This window comes from Loxodonta africana, chromosome 1 (genome assembly GCF_030014295.1).
Source record: "Loxodonta africana isolate mLoxAfr1 chromosome 1, mLoxAfr1.hap2, whole genome shotgun sequence".
NCBI classification, from domain to species: Eukaryota; Metazoa; Chordata; class Mammalia; order Proboscidea; family Elephantidae; genus Loxodonta; species Loxodonta africana.
This window is the reverse complement of record NC_087342.1, coordinates 17,827,598-17,847,191: the sequence shown is the minus strand read 5'-3', so window position 1 is coordinate 17,847,191 and position 19,594 is coordinate 17,827,598. Positions and strand designations below refer to the sequence as shown.

The 19,594-nt window shown below is 44.5% G+C and overlaps 2 protein-coding genes across 4 annotated transcripts in view; one reads left to right on the top strand and one right to left on the bottom strand.

The window, feature by feature from the left end:
• Positions 1-15,795, top strand: part of PCYT1A (phosphate cytidylyltransferase 1A, choline) — a 59,221-nt gene extending 43,426 nt beyond the window's left edge. Inside the window, exons 4-9 of the mRNA XM_003412947.4 lie at positions 3,307-3,423; positions 4,053-4,204; positions 6,326-6,404; positions 7,747-7,889; positions 9,891-10,079; positions 11,063-15,795. Of these exons, the coding sequence (XP_003412995.1) occupies positions 3,307-3,423; positions 4,053-4,204; positions 6,326-6,404; positions 7,747-7,889; positions 9,891-10,079; positions 11,063-11,269 (887 nt within the window). The 3' untranslated portion in view covers positions 11,270-15,795. The remainder of the gene's footprint in view (positions 1-3,306; positions 3,424-4,052; positions 4,205-6,325; positions 6,405-7,746; positions 7,890-9,890; positions 10,080-11,062) is intronic.
• The window catches only part of SLC51A (solute carrier family 51 member A), a 39,953-nt gene continuing 29,163 nt past the window's right edge, over positions 8,805-19,594 (bottom strand). Inside the window, exons 7-10 of one of the 3 annotated variants that reach the window (XM_064296164.1) lie at positions 19,351-19,462; positions 18,937-19,083; positions 17,419-17,524; positions 15,917-16,910 (exon numbers count right to left, since the gene is read on the bottom strand). In XM_064296164.1, coding sequence (XP_064152234.1) covers positions 16,774-16,910; positions 17,419-17,524; positions 18,937-19,083; positions 19,351-19,462 — 502 coding nt within the window. In that variant the 3' untranslated portion in view covers positions 15,917-16,773. Of the gene's footprint in view, positions 9,408-15,916; positions 16,911-17,418; positions 17,525-18,936; positions 19,463-19,594 lie in introns of those variants that run through there. The other 2 variants (XM_064296133.1, XM_064296148.1) reach the window with 2 other exon arrangements.

Sequence of the window (19,594 nt, the reverse complement as noted above, 5' to 3'; positions counted from 1 at the left end):
GGGTTGGGGACGCTGAGGAGACACATCTGGGGTTGGTCAGAGAGGGTTCAGTGACACACTGGGCCTACCAGGGATGAGTACCTTTACTGACAGTCACTCAGTCAACAGAATTCTGTGCTATTGCCACCATCCAGGAACGTGTTCCCTGAGCTAAATCCTCCTAACTTCCCTTTGCCCTTGCTGTACCCTGTCTAATAGCAAGGAAACAATAACAAAATATTCGTAGTTTTTATGTTCTATCCTTTGTCTTTTAGAATCAAGTAAAGGGAGATCATAGCCAGCCCTCCCCCCACCCCGGACTTGTCTAGGAAAAATGGAAGTATGTTAGTAACTTTATAGTCATGATTTCTAGGGTCTGTAGGAGGATTATACTACTCAGGTTTTGTTTTGTTTTATAGATGGGGAAACAGCCTGGAAGAGGTTATATCACATAGGCAGGGGGTCGGTTGGCAAGGTTAGACTGAGATCTTTTCTGACTCTCAAATCCATTATACTGGTTCTCAGTTTTTCATTGTATTGGTGTATCTTATTTTTAATTTTATTTCCTGAATCATAAAATTCAGGCATTCCCATGGTTGAACATTCAAAAAGTATAAGAAAATGTATGTTGTTGTTAGGTGCCATTGAGTCTGTTCCAACTCAGAGCGATTCTATGTACAACAGAACGAAGCACTGCCTAGTCCTGCACCGTTCTCACAATTGTTGTTATGCTTGAGCCCACTACTGTAGCCACTGTGTCAGTCCATCTCGTTGAAGGTCTCCTTTTTTGCTGACCCTCTACTTTACCAAGCATGATGTCCTTCTCTAGGGGCTGGTTCCTTCTGATAACATGTCCAAAGTATGTGAGATGAAGTCTCGTCATCCTTGCTTCTAAGGAGCATCCTGGCCGTACTTCTTCCAAGATAGATCTGTTTGTTCTCTTGGCAGTCGATGGAATATTCTATATTCTTTGCCAACACTACAACTTAAAGGTGTCAATTCTTCTTCGGTCTTTCTTATTCATTGTTCAGCTTTCACATGCATATGTGGCAACTGAAAACACCATGGCTTGGGTCAGGTGCACCGTAGTCTGTAAAGTGGCATCTTTGCTTTTGAACACTTCAAAGAGGTCTTTTGTAGATATTTGCCTGACACAATTAGTTTGATTTCTTGACTGTGGCTTCCATGGGTATTGATTGTGGATCCAAGTAAAATGAAATCCTTGATGACTTCAATCTTTTCTCCATTTATCATGTATAAATGGAGATGGATAGAATGAGATCTCTTCCCGTCTTCCCTGTCTCAAAGCCACCCAGTAGCCCTCTTAGAGGCAACCAGCGTTAAGTTTCTTATGGATATCCAAGCAAATAGTTTATCTATTCCCCACCCTTTTAGTGGCTGTTATCATGATATATCTAACCAGTTTTGCATTGAAATTTAGGTTGTTTTCAAAGTTTTGCTGTTACAAATAATGCTGCAATGAATGACTGGTACCTATTTACAAGTATCTCTGTGAGATAAATTCCTAGAATTAGAACTGCTGGGTCAAATGGTATGAGCATTTGTCATTTGTCTTTTGACAGATATTACTTAATTGCCCTTCTTAGAAGCCGTACCAATTTATATTTCTGTCAGCAATATATGACTTCTTGGTTTAAAAGCTACTTGTTTGTGGATAAAGGTACCTGAAAACAGAAGCCCATAAACCTCCTGAGAAGCAATTTCTTCCTCCCTAACTCACTGTCCTCAAGACAGGAGGGAGCTGGGTCTTACGCTACCCCAAGTATGGTGTATCTGATGAGGCTGTAACCCTTCCTTCCTAGGCTGACGTAACTGCTACAGCTGTTGTTTTCTGCCGCTACAGCGAAACAGCTCTTCCTTTGCTCCCTCAGTGGAAATAAGTTAGTGGGACTCTTCAGAGATATCATTGGAAACATGACGATCTGTTATACCAAGTTCATTCTTCATGTGTTTGACTTTGGAACTAGTCTTGTACCCCAAGAAATCATTTCCTAGCTTCTCTTCGATAGGCCACCACCACTAAAAATAAGTTGACAACTGGTTCTCTCTTATTCTCATTAATGGGGGGCCAAGGGAGGAAAAGTTACAATGAAAAGTTCTAAAATATTTGTATTTGATTTTTAAATACATAGTATATCACCCTCTACTGTGAAAGCTTAACATCATGCTCACTATAAGAGGAGAAATGCTTAAAGGAGTTTCATTTGTTATCACAGAGCAGGTATTGAAGGGTGAATTTGGAGCTGAGAAGCAATAAATTGATAACTAGTCCACTTAGCTACTTATGCTCCCTCTTTTTCAATCTCTATCCTTTTATATCACCCCTTACTCTTTGTGCAATAGTAGAGAGATTTATCTTCAAAGCAGAGCATTAGTCATTAGTAATCAAGGCAGCCTGAAAATGAGAGAGCAACTGACCACTCTGACCGGGACCATGATAGTAGGTCATGGGCAGAGTGGGACAGAAATGTAAAACAATATTCAGACTCATAAATAAGACCAGACTTTCTGGTCTGATAGAGACTAGTAGAACCCCCGAGACTATGGCCCTTAGATACCCTTCAAACTTGTAACTGAAATCACCCCCGGAGATCACATTAGTGCCATACAATAGACAGACCTATAAAGTGAACAGTTTAACACCCGTGAGGGATGTACACCTCAGAACAATCAACTATACGAGACCTAAAGGGCAGCATTTGCCCAAAAACAGAGTTCAGAAGGAAGACAGGGGCACGAAAGCGGGGCAAGTGGACACAGGAACCCAGGGAGGAAGGGGGGAGTGCTGACACGTTCAGGGGTTTGCAACCAATGTCACGAAACAAGTTGTGTATAAATTGTTGAATGAGAAACTAATCTGCCCTGTGAACTTTTGCCTAAACGACAATAAAACGTTAAAAAAAAAAAAGAGAGAGCAACAGCCAGATTATGGCAGGCAGTTTACACATAAACTGAAGGTGAGGATTATGAAGTTCAGGGTGTATCTGTTGTATTATTCTCCCCTTTCAGTTCTAAAATAACTTTCAGAAAAAGCATTCATGAAATCCAGTTACCTGAGCACTTTGGGACAACCAGGCTAATAAATGGAGTTAGTGAAGATGACGTCAGGAGGGTCTCTATCCAAGGAAGTTTGTGATGTTGTTCCTCACCACTGCAGTCCACCCCTAGGTTAGAGTGAATACCCAGAGAGCATCTTAATAGAGGTGCATACGGAGATGGAATAGTCACACAGTGCCATTTCCATTTGTCACATATGAGGTGTTAAATAAATGTACTTATATAATAAAACCTTTCTCTTGGATTTAGATGACCGGCCTGTGAGAGTTTATGCAGATGGAATCTTTGACTTATTTCACTCTGGTCATGCCCGAGCTCTGATGCAAGCAAAGAACCTTTTCCCTAATACATACCTCATTGTGGGAGGTAAGAAAACATCTGAGACTTTAGGTGCCGTCTGTCCAGAAAAAGCTGATAGGAGTCTTTTTCTCACCTGTCTTTATAACCCAGGTGCATTGACCCTTGGTTCTGTTTTTAAGGGAGTGGTGCAGTACAGCCTGTCTATAGCATGAAATATATGAGATGCCAGCACCCTCACCTGGAGAGGCCATTGGTTTAGGCCTCCTTGGCCTGAGATACCCAGTATTTATCTCACTGCTTTTTAACTGAGTTTCCCCAGTCATGGGAGCAATGCCGACTCCTGTTGCCTATTTAAGAACAACATTGGCTCTAGATTTCAGTTTCCCACTTAGGATAATTTAATTGTTGCATAAATATACACCAGGTTCATTACAAACTCAAAATCTCGGTGCCCTGTTGTACCATTTCTCCTCCAAAGTATGAACATGCTATTTAGTGAGTACTGCTCCTGAAGGTATATCTTGGATTAGGAAAAACATTGTTCCCCGGGCTGAGCTACATCCAGAACATTCCTTTCCAGGTGGGGAGGATTGTTGCAGTCCTAGGAAGTGGGAGAAGGTGGGAGAGGTTGGTGTCTGGGGAGTAGTTAAGCAAAGGGGACCTTGACTTAGAACTTTATGATGCGGTGAATTCAGTCTGCAGTGATGAGCTGACACACAACTTCAAAGGCTTCACAGTGATGAATGAGAATGAGCGCTACGACGCAGTGCAGCACTGCCGCTATGTGGATGAGGTGGTGAGGAATGCCCCCTGGACCCTGACACCTGAGTTTCTGGCAGAACACCGGGTAAGAAGCTGGGCACATGTCCCATTCCTTGTTCCAGAATCATCTCATTTCTGAAGGTTTCTGGCGTTTGGACTAGTTTTCCACTAGCTCTCCTTCACCTTTACCTTCCATGTAGTTTCATATAGAGGAGATGACGGCGATATTACTGCTAATAGTCACCTCTGACATTTATATGGGGTTTAATGGTTTACAAGCACTTTTATATCCATTGTATTTCATTACCCCCCTCCCCTATAACCCTGTGGAGTAGTTATTATTCCCATTTTATGGATGAGAAACAAGTCCCAGAGAGACCAAATAACCTGCTGTAGTCACATCATAGCAGGGCTAGGAATTGAACTCTTCAGTTATGTGATTCTCACCCTCCCCCCTGCCCGCCCCATTATATTTGTGTGGACCCTCATAGCATCCCAGTGTCTTTAGAATATACGTAGCCCCAGCCGTGCTTTCAAGAGGTTCACATTCCAGGAGATAAGACAGATAAACATTGACCTTTCTTATATTGACTTAAATTTAGTTTGAGTGAGGGCTTTTGGTTTTGGGCTCGAAGTTGTGTGGGATCAAAAACCAGGAATGTTCCTCACTTTTACTAGCGAGCTAGTATTATTAAAACCCCTTACCTCTTTTTAATTCTCCTACCTTAAAACAACAGGTTTCCTACAAATGTTAGGTATTAAAGATGAGAAGGATTAATCATGCCAGGTTGGATGGCCTCAAGCTTAAGGAACCAGCAAGCATTTCATTCACTTTTCTATAGGAGTATAGAATGTTGCAGGTGAATTGTTCAATGAGGCAGGAAAGAATAAAGGTAGCCAAGGTGCTTTTAAAGCAATCTTTAAGACAGGCCTGAAACTAGGTGTGTTAGTTAAACCTATTTAGGATTAGGACAGACTTACCGTTCTCTAAGGAGCCCTGATGGCACATCAGTTAAGTGCTTGGCTGCTAACTGAAAGGTTGGTGGTTTGAACCCACTCATTGGCCCTGCAGGAGAAAGACCTGGTGATCTGCTCCCATAAAGATTACCGCCTGGGAAAGCCTATGGGGCGGTTCTACTCTGTCACATGGGGTCACTATGAAATCAACTCAGTGACAGCCAGCCGCAGCATTCTAGCTCTCTAACTTTTCTCTGCCAGCACTTAGTAGCCAGTAGTACCAAAAGGGGTGAGTAAGATGATTTTCAGGCAGGCCCCAGACAGAAGACTGAGGCTGAAGGAACTTCTAAGCTTTTCTCCTGGTTAGCAGTATATCCTCAAACAGGAGTGGTACATGCCCCCATTCTTATTTTTACTTTGGTGCCTATGGATCCCTAACAAGTCATTATGGGAAATTGAGACGTTAGCTCAGAGTCCCTGACACAGTCCCAACGAGCATGCTGCACACTACAGTGACTTCTGGGAGTTGGGTGTGGTGGCATGAACAGTTACGTTAGGTCTCTTCAGGAAGGAGTAAGTGAGGTATAGCATGTCTCTCAGAAAGGTGATTGTCCCCAGTGCCCTGTCACCTCTCCTCACCCTTGCAGGGCATACTTACAATAGCAAAATGAAAGATCATCAGACCTGAAGTTCTGTCGTGGCTTTGGATTTTACATTTCTTGGGAATTTGGATGTTATCTATTGCAGTAAACCGGCTTTTGGTTGCCGTTTTTAGTTTCCCACCCATCTTTGACTGAGAGAGAAACCAGTTGAACAAGGAAGTGACCTCTCTCATACTTTTAGAAACCCTCATTTGACCAATCCTTAGAGGCCCAGGAGGGTGGGGAGGTTTCCTGTCTTCTTTCCTAGGTCCTGCCCACTAACTAACTAGCTCAGCAAATCCGCTCGCCCTCCTGACCAGAGCGCGGTGACTGGTATACAGTGGGAGTGTAGCACTTCGCTAGGCCAGGAGAAATAGCTGAAAAGAAAACAGGCTAACTTCACATTTATGATCCTGAAGTAACCAGGTTGAGTGATTTGTGAACGAGTTATGGAATTTAGGAGCAAAGTAAAGGGAGATACAGAGGAAGAAAAGTGTATTTGAGGCCTGACCTCTGCATATTGTGCTTTTTCTGGGCCTGGTAATATTCACTGGCTTGTTCTGAATGGTGGTTATCCTGGGTTTTAAATGATGTTTCCTCATTTTCAGATTGATTTTGTAGCGCATGATGACATCCCTTATTCTTCTGCTGGGAGCGATGATGTTTATAAACACATCAAGGAGGCAGGTGAGTCAGTCAGTGTGCAGCCTCACTTTATGGGGCCTCGTGAACAGCTACAGAAATTCTACCATATTACTACCTCACAGAGGAAAGTTGTGTACTGAGAAATTCAGCGTCCTCTTTCAGGTCACACTCCAGGTAAGAGGTAAGGCTGAGCATAGCACTGACGTCTGTCAATTCCCAGTTGTCTAAGAGCATCTACTTTGATATTTCTTTTCATTTCAAGAAACCTATTCCCAGTCCTTTTTTTTCTTTTTTTCCCTCTCTCTCTCAGTAATAGAGCCTTATAGCTTCTCCTTTCTTTTTCCCTAGCCTTTTATTCAGTCCTCCTTTCTTTTTCCCTAGCCGTTTATTTGGTCCTCCTTTTTCCCTAGCATTTTATTTGGTCCTCCTTTCTTTTTCCCTAGCCTTTTATTCAGTCCTCCTTTCTTTTTCCCTAGCCTTTTATTCAGTCCTCCTTTCTTTTTCCCTAGCGTATTATTCAGCCCTCCTTTCTTTTTCCCTAGCGTTTTATTCAGTCCTCCTCTCTTTTTCCCTAGCCTTTTATTCAGTCCTCCTCTCTTTTTCCCTAGCCTTTTATTCAGTCCTCCTCTCTTTTTCCCTAGCCTTTTATTCAGTCCTCCTCTCTTTTTCCCTAGCCTTTTATTCAGTCCTCCTCTCTTTTTCCCTAGCCTTTTTTCAGTCGTCCTCTCTTTTTCCCTAGCCTTTTTTCAGTCCTTCTCTCTTCTTCCCTAGCCTTTTATTCAGTCCTCCTCTCTTTTTCCCTAGCCTTTTATTCAGTCCTCCTCTCTTTTTCCCTAGCCTTTTATTCAGTCCTCCTTTCTTTTTCCCTAGGCTTTTATTCAATCCTCCTTTTTTTTCCCCTAGCCTTTTATTCAATCCTGCTCTCTTTTTCCCTAGCCTTTTATTCAGTCCTCCTCTCTTTTTCCCTAGCCTTTTATTCAGTCCTCCTCTCTTTTTCCCTAGCCTTTTATTCAGTCCTCCTCTCTTTTTCCCTAGCCTTTTATTCAGTCCTCCTCTCTTTTTCTCTAGCCTTTTATTCAGTCCTCCTCTCTTTTTCCCTAGCCTTTTATTCAGTCCTCCTCTCTATTTCCCTAGCCTTTTATTCAGTCCTCCTTTCTTTTTCCCTAGCCTTTTATTCAGTCCTCCTTTCTTTTTCCCTAGCCTTTTATTCAGTCCTCCTTTCTTTTTCCCTAGCCTTTTATTCAGTCCTCCTTCTTTATGTCAGTATCTGCAGACGTCACTTCTGCTTTTGAGGAAAGGAATGTTGTTTCCAGTTTCCATCTAGTCCTGCTGCCTAAGCTGAGTTCACAGTGTTTGTCTGTCTGTGCATGTATTCTTGTGTTAGGCATGTTTGCTCCGACACAGAGGACAGAAGGTATCTCCACGTCAGACATCATCACCCGAATCGTGCGGGACTATGACGTGTACGCCAGACGGAATCTACAGAGGGGCTATACGGCTAAGGAGCTCAATGTCAGCTTTATCAACGTGAGTTCCAGCCGTCATCCCAGGTTTTCCTGGCCCTACAGGACCCCTCCACCTGGGTTGATTGGCTTTTTTCAGTCAGGTGTAATTATCACTCCTAAAAGCTCAGTAAATGCCCCCTTGCAGGTAACACTATGCTAAGCTCTTTATGAAGAGAATAAACCAGAGGCAGTTTCTGCCCTTATGGTGTAGTATCAACACATTGATATAAGGAAACACAGCCAATTAAATAAGAATGCTTAACTTCCCTAGGGCCACGTTAATATCAAATACATTTAAAAAAGTAGCTCTTAACCTTTTTTGATTGGCTGGTTTTTTGAAAATCTGATGAAAGCTATGTCTCTTCTCCCTGTATATATAGTTACACACAGCATTTTGCATGCAATTTCTCAGGGTACATGGACCTAAGTTTTAAATTTCATTTATGAAAGCTCGATACTACCTTTTAAAAACAAACCATAATGCATTTTGTATATAAAGTGTACCTCAGCAAAGTTGATTTAGAAGATAAACTGCTGACAAAATCTCCTATGTAAGCAGTTCACCATGCACCCTCACCTGCTCCCAGCTCTGTGAATGATGCTATAAGAATAAGCAAAATAGTTTCATTTAAATATGATTTATCTACTCACATAAAACCCAGCTGCTGTTATCTACTTTTCCGTAAGACTCAGGTGTTTAAAAACCTTAAACTTATTCCTTTTCCCCTTTATGACCTGCAAATTGTGAAAATACTTCTTATTTGACTAAACATTTTCTTCCCAGAACGTTCATACCATATTTCCTTATCTTTAGGAACAGAGAGTATCATCTTCATTTTGCAAATGAGCAAGTGGACCTCCACATACCAAAAAAAAAAAAAAAAAAAGGCAACAAACCAACAAAATAAACCCCAGCTCTTCTAAAACCATAGAATGCTGTTTGTTGTTGTTAGGTGCCATCGAGTTGGCTCCAACTCATAGCGACCCTCTGCACAACAGAACGAAACACTGCCCGGTCCTGCGCCATCCTCACAATCGTTGTTATGCTTGAGCCCATTGTTGCAGCCACTGTGTCAGTCCACCTCCTTGAGGGTCTTCCTCTTTTCCTCTGACCCTGTAGTCTGCCAAGCATGGTGTCCTTCTCCAGGGACTGTTTCCTCCTGACAACATGTCCAAAGTATGTAAGACACAGTCTCACCATCCTTGCTTCTAAGGGGCATTCTGGTTGTACTTCTTCTAAGACAGATTTGTTCGTTCTTTTGGCAGTCCGTGGTATATTCAATATTCTTTGCCAACACCACAATTCAAAGGCATCAATTCCTCTTTGGTCTTCCTTATTCATTGTCCAGCTTTCACATGCATATGATATGATTGAAAATACCATGGCTTGGGTCAGGTGCACCTTAGTCTTCAAGGTGACATGTTTGCTCTTCAGCACTTTAAAGAGGTCCTTTGCAGCAGATTAACCCAATGCAGTGCATCTTTTGATTTCTTGACTGCTGCTTCCATGGCTGTTGATAAAGGTGGGGCGGGGGGGAATCTAGTGCAATAAATAAATAAATAAATAAAATAAGTAATATGAAAGTCCAGTAATTCCATTTTCATCCTATTGTAGCTGGCTTCTTCTTGGCAATATCGTGCGGTGATCTCATTGCTACCTATACGTCTCCATCTAGAGTGGGGTTTGGGTCATGTTGGACAGGCTTATGTTCCAAGCTTCTGCTTTGTCTTAAGAAAACTGACTTCAATTGACTGCATGCCTGTACCAGGCCTACCCTGCATATTTAGTTTAGTCCTGGGCTCCCACAATATTAGTTGTATCACGCTTTTCTATAAGATGACCTCCAGAGCCTATCAGATCTGTTAGTATGCTAAAGAAGTGTAGATAGATTAAAGCAAGGTGAAATTTTAAAGACTGGACCAAGTGTCAGTAGAGCGCTTGAGCCATGTTTTTATTTCTTTCCTTTTTGGTAGGAAAGGTCAAGATGAGTATTATTTCTCAAACAGTTATTTATTTGCCTAGGAGAAGAAATACCACTTGCAGGAGCGGGTTGACAAAGTAAAGAAGAAAGTGAAAGACGTGGAAGAAAAGTCAAAAGAATTTGTTCAGAAGGTGGAGGAAAAAAGCATTGACCTCATTCAGAAATGGGAAGAGAAATCCCGAGAATTCATTGGAAGTTTCCTGGAAATGTTCGGTCCAGAAGGAGCACTGGTATGTATGTTCTTCCCTGCCGGATAATTCAGGGCATTTCTGAGCTATGGAGAGAGTCATAGAGTTCTTGAACAGGAAAGGACATCGGCATCAGGAACTTATCTAACCTGTTCCTCATATCTGGGCAGAACCGTATTTCAGCTGTCCCCCTAAAGCTCTTTAAAATCTTTACAGAAAGGGGTTGCACACTCGCCTAAATCGTTTTTCCAGCTCTATATCAGCCTCCAAATCTGGTGACAAGATAAGCAAGTAGCCTTAGCCAGCCTGCGTATACCTTGTAGTTTTAGATAGGAGGAAAGGAAAGAATACAGAATAGTAGAAAGAAAGCTGCCTCCACTACAAACAACTGTATTTTCAAACCAAATAAAGGTGTATGCTATTCAGCAAGTGAGCCCTAGGTTAGATATCAAGAAGGATCTGCCTATGAAGGTCTTTGGATGCTAAAAACCTATTGCAGTCGAGTCGATTCTGTCTCATAGCAACCCTATAGGACAGAGTAGAACTGCCCCATAGGTTTTCCAAAGGTCGGCTGGTGCATTCAAACTGCTGACCTTTTGGCTAGCAGCTGAGTCCTTAACCACTGTGCCATCGGGGTTCCCTTTGGATACTAGATTATTCTGGGAGAGCACGGAATTTCCTTTTCAGAGAATTTACACTGGGATAGGTACCCTTTTGTCTGAGTCAATTCCTTTGTTTTTACCTGGAACCCTGACTACAGACTAAGTAGCTTTCTAATAATTCCTTTGATGTAGAAGTCCAGGATTTGGTGACTGGGTGGCAGGTGGGAACCCTTAAGTAAGTAGTATAGCACAGCCCACTTTAGGGAGGAAAGTGCTTAGAACTATAGCCATGTCCCTCCTCTGGCTTATTGGGTCATTTTTGACATTGCAGGGGCACTCATGGTAAGTTAAGCCTCAGATCTTCCAGTGGTGGGTTAGTAGAATTCATGGCTTTCTTCTAACTCTTCCTTTTGGTCTCCTCAGAAACATATGCTGAAAGAGGGAAAAGGCCGGATGCTACAGGCCATCAGTCCAAAGCAGAGTCCCAGCAGCAGCCCTACCCGGGAACGGTCCCCCTCCCCCTCTTTCCGATGGCCCTTCTCTGGCAAGACTTCCCCACCTTCCTCCCCAGCAAACCTGTCCAGGCACAAGGCGACAGCCTATGATATCAGTGAGGATGAAGAGGACTGATTTTCCATCGCTTCTCCCCTCTTCTCCCTCTGTTTCATCACCTTCAGAAGCTCTCTGTTGAATTCCAAATTGTGATCCCAACACTAAACCCAAGAATAGCTACAGAGGAAAGAGTACTGGGGCAAGAGGACCTGGGATGGGGGAACCAACAGCCCAACCTCCAAGAGTCATCAGTCGTCCACACCAAGGAGGCCGACTGCACCTTAGAAGCCTATTCTGCACCCATCTACCCTCCCCAAGGACTTTGATTTACTATTTGTGTTCATGTGATCTTGACAGGGAAATTGTCATTTTTATCAATTTTTTAAAAAATTAGTCTTTCAAATGTAGTAAGTAGAACTAATATTTTGCCCCTGAGGAGGAGGCAGAAGAAGAAAGTGGTGTGATGCCCCAGAGGCCTTTCTTCCTGACACTGTAGTGTTTGCCTTCTGTTCTGAAGCAAACTGACTTGCCAAATCCTTCAAGCAATGAGCCATGCTGATGGGTGGTTTTGGGGGGGGATATCATAATTTTGATTTCCTTAAAAACAAAAAGCCGAGTGATTGCAGTCAAAAATCCCCTAAACATATTGCTGGCACATGTGTCAGTGTGGCTGTGGGAAGAAGGAGACCTGAGCCTAACTTTCCTTACTCCCTGAGGAGTTTCTTATTGGACACAATGGGGTCCATGAAGACACTGATGGGGATGGTATGGCCACGTGGCATCAACTCTGGTTTTCCTGCTGTGTTCATTTTCTCAGAAAACTCTGCTACCCAGTTATCCGGGAGCCCTTATCTATCTTTCCGAGCACTTTTAGGTTACCGTTAATTGAGGAGGAGAGTGGGAGCATACTTAATCCTACAGAAAGTTTAGATTAATTTCCTACTGGGAGTAAGTTCCTGGCCTCACTACTCTCATTTCATTGCCGTTATCTAACCTTTTACAGAGGATACTCTGCAAATGTCTGCAGTTTGCCCATAGTCTGTTAATTCATCTTGCTCATAGCCATATTGAGAGAGGTTTGCGCAGAACAAAGAGGCACACCCAGAAGGAAACACTTCCTTTTCTAAAGCAACAGACTTATCTTGACCTCATCCCCTTTTAAGAACGTTCTTCATGGGAACCAGTGCTCCACGGAGAGTTTCTTTTCCTCTGAGAGAGCGCGGCAGCGGGCAGGGACTCCCTCCACAACCCCTCCAACAGGCCACAAAGTGTAGGCCCACATTACGGAAGTTGGTTCTCTCCCTCACATTTGCTCCCGTTTGCCTGGTCATTGTGGTTCCACTTGTCCTGTTAGGTTGCTCAGGGGGACTGGCCACTTGAATTTTGCAGCAAAGAATGCTGATGCTTACTTAACACTGTGCTGTTGAGCAGGAGTTCATTTTTAACCCTCCAGCATCCTATCTCCTCAGCTACCTGACCTCGCAGATCACCAACAGTCAGTACTCCCGGAGCTGGGCTCAGTAACCAGTAATCACATGGCTGGGCTCAGTAACCATCAGTACTGCCGTAGCTGGGCTCGGTAACCATCAGTACTCCCGGAGCTGGGCTCAATAACCATCAGTACTCCCGGAGCTGGGCTCGGTAACCATCAGTACTCCCGGAGCTGGGCTCAATAACCATCAGTACTCCCGGAGCTGGGCTCGGTAACCATCAGTACTCCCGGAGCTGGGCTCAATAACCATCAGTACTCCCGGAGCTGGGCTCGGCAACCATCAGTACTCCCGGAGCTGGGCTCGGTAACCATCAGTACTCCCGGAGCTGGGCTCGGTAACCAACAGTACTCCCGGAGCTGGGCTCGGTAACCATCAGTACTCCTGTAGCTGGGCTCGGTAACCATCAGTACTCCCGGAGCTGGGCTCGGTAACCATCAGTACTCCCGGAGCTGGGCTCGGTAACCATCAGTACTGCCGTAGCTGGGCTCGGTAACCATCAGTACTCCCGGAGCTGGGCTCGGTAACCATCAGTACTCCCGGAGCTGGGCTCGGTAACCATCAGTACTGCCGTAGCTGGGCTCGGTAACCATCAGTACTGCCGGAGCTGGGCTCGGTAACCATCATTACTCCCGGAGCTGGGCTCGGTAACCATCAGTACTGCTGTAGCTGGGCTCGGCAACCATCAGTACTCCCGGAGCTGGGCTCGGTAACCATCAGTACTCCCGTAGCTGGGCTCGGTAACCATCAGTACTGCCGTAGCTGGGCTCAGTAACCATCAGTACTGCCGTAGCTGGGCTCGGTAACCATCAGTACTCCGTAGCTGGGTTCAGGGGAAAATTTCCTTATGTGCAGACCCCACCCCCCATCACTCATAAATACCCCTTGTGGGGGTGGAGTTCTAGTGTTTTCAGCTAAGAAAACCACCTTTTATCTTGCCCTTCTGCTAGGGCTGTGAGCATCCCATAGCCTCCTCCCTGAACACTTTCTGGTAAAACCTGCTCCTCTGCCTGGGGGTCAGAGGCTAGAATCACCACCTGCCCACACAGCAGAGCTGCCTAGGTTCTTAAAGCTCAGATCACCCAGAGGGGCAGAGCACGGCAAAGTAAAGGAACAGAGTGGGGGAACCTCTTGTCCTGACGGTCTATGAAAACCACATTTCTAACTTTTCCCATGAAGCGCTCTTTTACGGTCAAACCTGGTTCACATGTGCTCTGACCTGGACTCCTGTCTTTGAAACAGTTCGTATTTTCCCATATTATCTGGCTTCACTGGGATTGCATATTTTAACTTTTCTGCTTTGGGCTTTCCTCTTTGGGAAGTCTGCCTATTTCCGTCTGTCTGCTTCTCCCTGGTGTAGAAAGGCAGTGAAGTCACTGCTGAAGCCCACCTGCTCTGCCCTCAAAGTGTACGTGTTGCCCAAGTGTTTGAAAAGGGAGATCCCCGTCATGTGCTTTTCCTCCCTGTAGTCACTCCTCTCAAGCCAGGTCTCTGCTCTGTCAGCAGGCTTCTTTGGGTGTGCCCTGCCCTTGGAGGATGACTTTAGGGCCACCTGTGCACATGCTCCCAGAAGACTGCCCTGCCCTCCTGGTGAGCCTCTGCTGCCCCCATCTCCTGACACTAAAATATTTTCAAATAATTTTCACTGAAAGCAAAAATTTTTATGGTGTGGCATGTTAGATTCCTTGGGAAAAATATGATCCTTGGTGCCGGACAAGGATGGATGGGTAGAGGAAGCTGTAGGAATAATGGCATTATTTGATCATATGTACCTAATTTAAATGAGGTTAGAGGTCTGCACACTACTGCCACGCCTGTGATCTATAAATCTGCAAATATTAATGCTTGAGGCTGTGGAACTGTTTCTCTGAGTCCCACACAAGAAAGCAGTCAGCTCGAGTGAGGCAAATATGGCAGCGATGGCCTTAAAAGTGGATAGGCCTCAGAGCCACAAGCTAAAAAGAGGCTGGAGACAAGCCCTGGAGCTGGTGGCGAGGAGGGGCCATTTCAGCAGTTTCTTCCTGGTGGGCTGGCCAGAAATTTTGGTCTTTTCATACAATAGACTCAGGAGTCCTGAAGAATAGAGGTCGAAACGTTAGGGGACTACAAGTGGATAGTTTGTACTGCTGCAGCTGTCTGATAGCTAGAGCCAAAGACCGTCATTTTTGGGAGGATTGGGTAAGAAGGTTGGGGATGAGAGGAAATTGGAAATCCTGAAGAGGAGAAAAAAATATAAGGTAGGTCGAAAAAACATTTTGGCCTTTTTGATCACTGATAACTTCTTGGGCAGCACTTGAGTTAAATTGTTCTGGAAATTTCCTGCACAGTGGTTCTTCACAGCGCTTTTGTTCTGTTTCTGGGTTATCTTAATCTGTGGGTGACTTTTTCTGGAGCTCATTGCCTTTTTAATCCTGTTCCAGGTCCTTTATCTAAAATCTGTCCAAATCAATTATATTTGGCTGCTTTCCTTTAATTCCCGAAAAGCCATAGCTTCGAAATTTTCTGTCAGCATGCACTCTCACCAGGAGATAAACCCATAGGTAGAAAGAACTTCCTTTAACAATTTTTGTAACTAAGGGTATTTTTTTTAAGCTCATCAATGTAAGTATTTTTAAAGGTTATATTTCTCAAAGTCATAACAATGATTGCTCTTGTTTTCTCTCATAGAATAGATGGTCATGGGATGAAGAGTAATCCCTTCCTTCTATTTTTCCAAATAAAGAAGTAGAACATGTTCTTGAGATTAAACTGTTAAATGTTAATTTTCTTAAAAAGTAAAAAGGAGGATTTTTTTGTCTGCCAAAGTTTTATATTAGTACTCAGATTGGGGTAGAAAACAAAAGCACCGGATTTAAAATTAAGTGCTAAACTGGGATGACTGGGGTTGTGTTCCTTTGAAGTGGCTTTCCCCACCCTTCTTCTCTGGGAGGCGCTGACTGTTTTGAACAGAGACTTGATGTGTTGTTGGTTGAGGATTCGGAGAAGAGCGTCTGGGAAAGAAATGCCAGCCTTGGCACGACTGTTAGCCTCACCACCAGTGCCAGTCACGGGAAAGTTGTCCTTCATTAGTGTTCGGTAGATTGTCTTTCCTGTCTGAGTGTTACTAACTTAGCGTTATTTTGGCTTTTAAGGTGTCCTTGTGGTGCTGTGGTTAAAGTGCTCAGCTGCCAACCGACAGGTCGGCTGTTCGAACCCACCAGCTGCTCCACGGGAGAAAGATGTGGCGGTCTGCTTCTCTAAAGATTACAGTCTGGGAAATCCTATGGGGTGGTTCTGCCCTGTCCTGTAGGGTTGCTGCTCTGAGTCAGAATCAGCTCGATGTCAGTGGGTTTGGTTTGATTTTTTTTTTGTAATTTTCCTTTTACCATTTAGCCAAATAAATGATAACGTCCCATTTCCTGTGGTTTTTGACCTGGTATACCTGTGGACGATATATTCTGTGAATTTCGGGCTTTTACCTTTGTTCGTAATTCCTTTGCTTTTATATCCTAATTTCCCTCCTCAAAATCAGGCTCCATGACTGTATTACCAGGGAATCCTTTTGCAGCTTGGCACAGAGAACTCAAAAAGCCATTGCCTGGCAAAGGGAGCCTGATCCAGATCTCCCAGGCTTAATGTCACCTGTGCCCTCATGACACATTTGTAAAGAGCAAGAACAGCTTTCACCTGTTCTCCAGAAGCCTGATGTCTCCGGGACTTTGGGCTGGTACTGTTTGCCTGACTGGGTTCTCCTGTCCTTATATCAGACACACCACCATACACTCTTCCTCCTTTCGTTTGGTAAGGAAAGCTCATTGTGACCTAGCTTGAAGGGCTAATAGTTGCACCCACAGAGGTGATGTACCCAGTTAGAGATTTTCAGACTCCATGCTGTTTGTTTATTACAAAACTTAAAATACCTTCCCCAAGGAAGATCCAAAACAATGTCATCCCATTGCATAATTCGCCTTCATCTGTACAGTCAACTGTAATCTGTCAGCTTCTGCTGACAGTGGGGACCCTTCCCCATTTGGTCAGGGTTGAGGGACAGTGAAGAAATTGTGTGCCCTCCTAATGAGTACTGTGTCTCTTCCATTGTCCGTGCCATCTGCCTCAGGCTTTGAGGTTCAAATCCAGGCCTTGAGAAGAGAAAGGTTCATACCCGACTTTGTCGTCTTTCCTCCGGTAGTATATTCGTGTCAGCACAGTTATTAGAAAACTCTCCAGCATGAGGAGGTGGCAGTTCATCACTGTCGTGCGAGGTGAAACATAATGGAGGTTACACTAAGATACAAAGTGGTGTCCCGCTAGCAGCCCTGGCATGTAAGTTGAACAACAGTTTATCCCCAAACCAGGACCTAGAGATATGAAGTCGTCATGAGAAACAATGCAAGCCAGTGGTAGAACTAGAACCAGGCTCTCCGCCTTCTGAGATCTGAGCCCATTTCTTACTGTTTTATCAGCATAACCTCCTGCTTTCTAACCACACCCATTCCTCTCCCAACAGCTGAGGACTGAGCCCATGGCTCCCTTGGTTGGCCATTAGGATTGGTCTCAAGCTTTGGGGTTGCAGCTCTCCTCTATGTGATCAGAGAGGTAGAGTCATAGTCTCCCTGAAGCTTCTGCTGAGATTTCTCAGGGATCCTCTTTGTGAATATTTTAGCAGAAGTCAGGTTGGCCCAACCTCTGTCTAAGGTCCTCTCTTCCCTGCTCCTCCCCACCCACCCCAGAATGGGATAGGAGCTCCTGTGTGCTCACCTTGAGACCTGATTTTAGAGGAAAAGGGAGGCGAACAAGCAATATGCCCACCGTTGGCCAAGATTGAGAAAATGGCGGGCTGCAGGGCAGTCAGGATGAAGAGCACCTGCAGATCAGAGAAAGGGCGGAGCTGGGGTGGAACCTGCCATTCGCGATGAGGCCAGCTGTCCTCTGCTCTGCCTTGTCCTTCTCACTGTGAAGACTTGGCTGACCGTTAGATCTGGGCAGCTCCACAGGGACCAAGATGCCCACCTGATTAAAACTTTATGGATATTAATCTTTAATCAAATTACAATCGCATCTTTGACTCAATATTAGAGTTGCTGACAAGAAACAACAAAAACTGATTGGGATTCGTGTGTATTTCCTGCTTCAGCCATGGCCTCTAATGAGCACTTAAATGGATGAAAAAGGGGGCTGATGGGAGAAGAGTAATTCCACCTGGCACAAGAACGAGTGGTTCCTGCTCCTGGAAGAACAGACAGTCAACCATTAAAGGGCCCTTTAAAAAATCTCTGTCCAGAGGCCCTGGAGCATCACTTATCTCAGCACCGTCTTCCCTGAGTGCGCTTTCCTTGAAGCATCAGGTTCCTCAGGGTGGGTTCGGCCTGTCCAGGCTTCCCCACAATAATCACCATGATCATGATCACCAGTCTCAGCAATCACCTGGCTTTTACTCTTTGGCCCCACTCCTAAGTGTTTCTGGGGCCCAGGTATTTTCTGTCCCTTCAGTCCCTGGCTCCATTTCAGGGACTTTTCTCTGTCTTCTGTAGCCCCTTCAATTCTACCTATTACATCCCCGGAAATTCACATTTGAGAGGCATCTGTTTAGATCAATGAGAATGTATATAAAGTCACTTTGTGCAGTGCAAAGTATTAATTACGCCTTGGGAGTAGGAGAAGGAGACAGGAAGAATAGACAGAGAAGGAAAACAAGATTGACTCAGAAGTCATTGCATTTATGGACAAGACATCTTTGGGCTTAGAGAATAGAAGATGTAGAAAGTGAAAAAACATGCCTTTGAAAGAATTTTCACAAGAGTTACGAAGGGGAAGAGAGTGCAATGAGAAGAAGGAACACGATTTTGGGAGTCAGACATGGGTTTAAATTCTAGCCACATATGTTATGTGCCTGTGAACAAGCCCCATAACACCCCTGAATCTCAGTTTCCTCATTTGTAAACTAGGAATAATAACAAATGACTCCTAGGGTTAGTGTGAAAATGTATGAAAAGTGCCTTGCACATGGTGTAGATATTAATAATGGCGTCTATGATAATGCTGCTGCTCGTGGTGATGCTTATAGGGTTTTAGGAAATAATGGGTAGAAATGAAAAGGGAAAAAACAAGAGTAGAAGAACTGCAGAAAGTCTGACAGTGCAAGGAGAGGCAAAAACTGGAAAGGTACAGGAGTCATTTTCCTAATCTCATGGGAAACCTAAGGCTTAAGATTCCTAAAACCTCCCAACCGTAATCATTTGCAGCTCTATTATTAACCAACCATGAATAATTAGTTACCTGGAATAAACCAAATTTGGCTCCTATGTTCTGCTCACCCAGGTGCAGCCTGGCTTGACGGAAAAGGATGGACAGGGCCCAGAGAGCCAACAGGGTAGACACAGCGAGGAAAGTACTGATCCAGAGAGCTGCGCTCTTCTCAGAAATCTGGTGGCAGACCAGAAAGTAGTCAGGGAGTGAGGCGAGCGTTTCTCTTTCTACTTCTCCTCCCCCGTGGTGGGAAAGGTAGTAGGAAAGCCTCAAAGCCTTCACCCACTGATGTCTCCTCCCTACCAGAGCCCCCAAGTCCCTACTATCCACAGCCATCCTGTCCCTGGGGCCCTGTGTCAGGGAACACTGTCTCTGGCTATTCCTTCTAGAGCTCAAGGGTACTAAATGAGGCTTGGACTTTGCTACCCCGTACTCCTGGCTTACATCTGCTGGGTCGAAGATGCCATCAGGGATGAGAAACAGGCCCACCATGATCAGTGTTATCCTGAGGAAGGCATACTGGAATGGGCCCAACATTAGCAGCCGAAGTGTCTTCCTGAGGGGAAGAGGATTAGCAACGTGGACCCACAAACGACCCACCCCCAAAAAGACCTCACAGCTCCCCTGGGCTTCTGGGCTAAGGCTTGGTTGCTGTCATAGACAAAAACAATTAAGTGGATGGGGACAC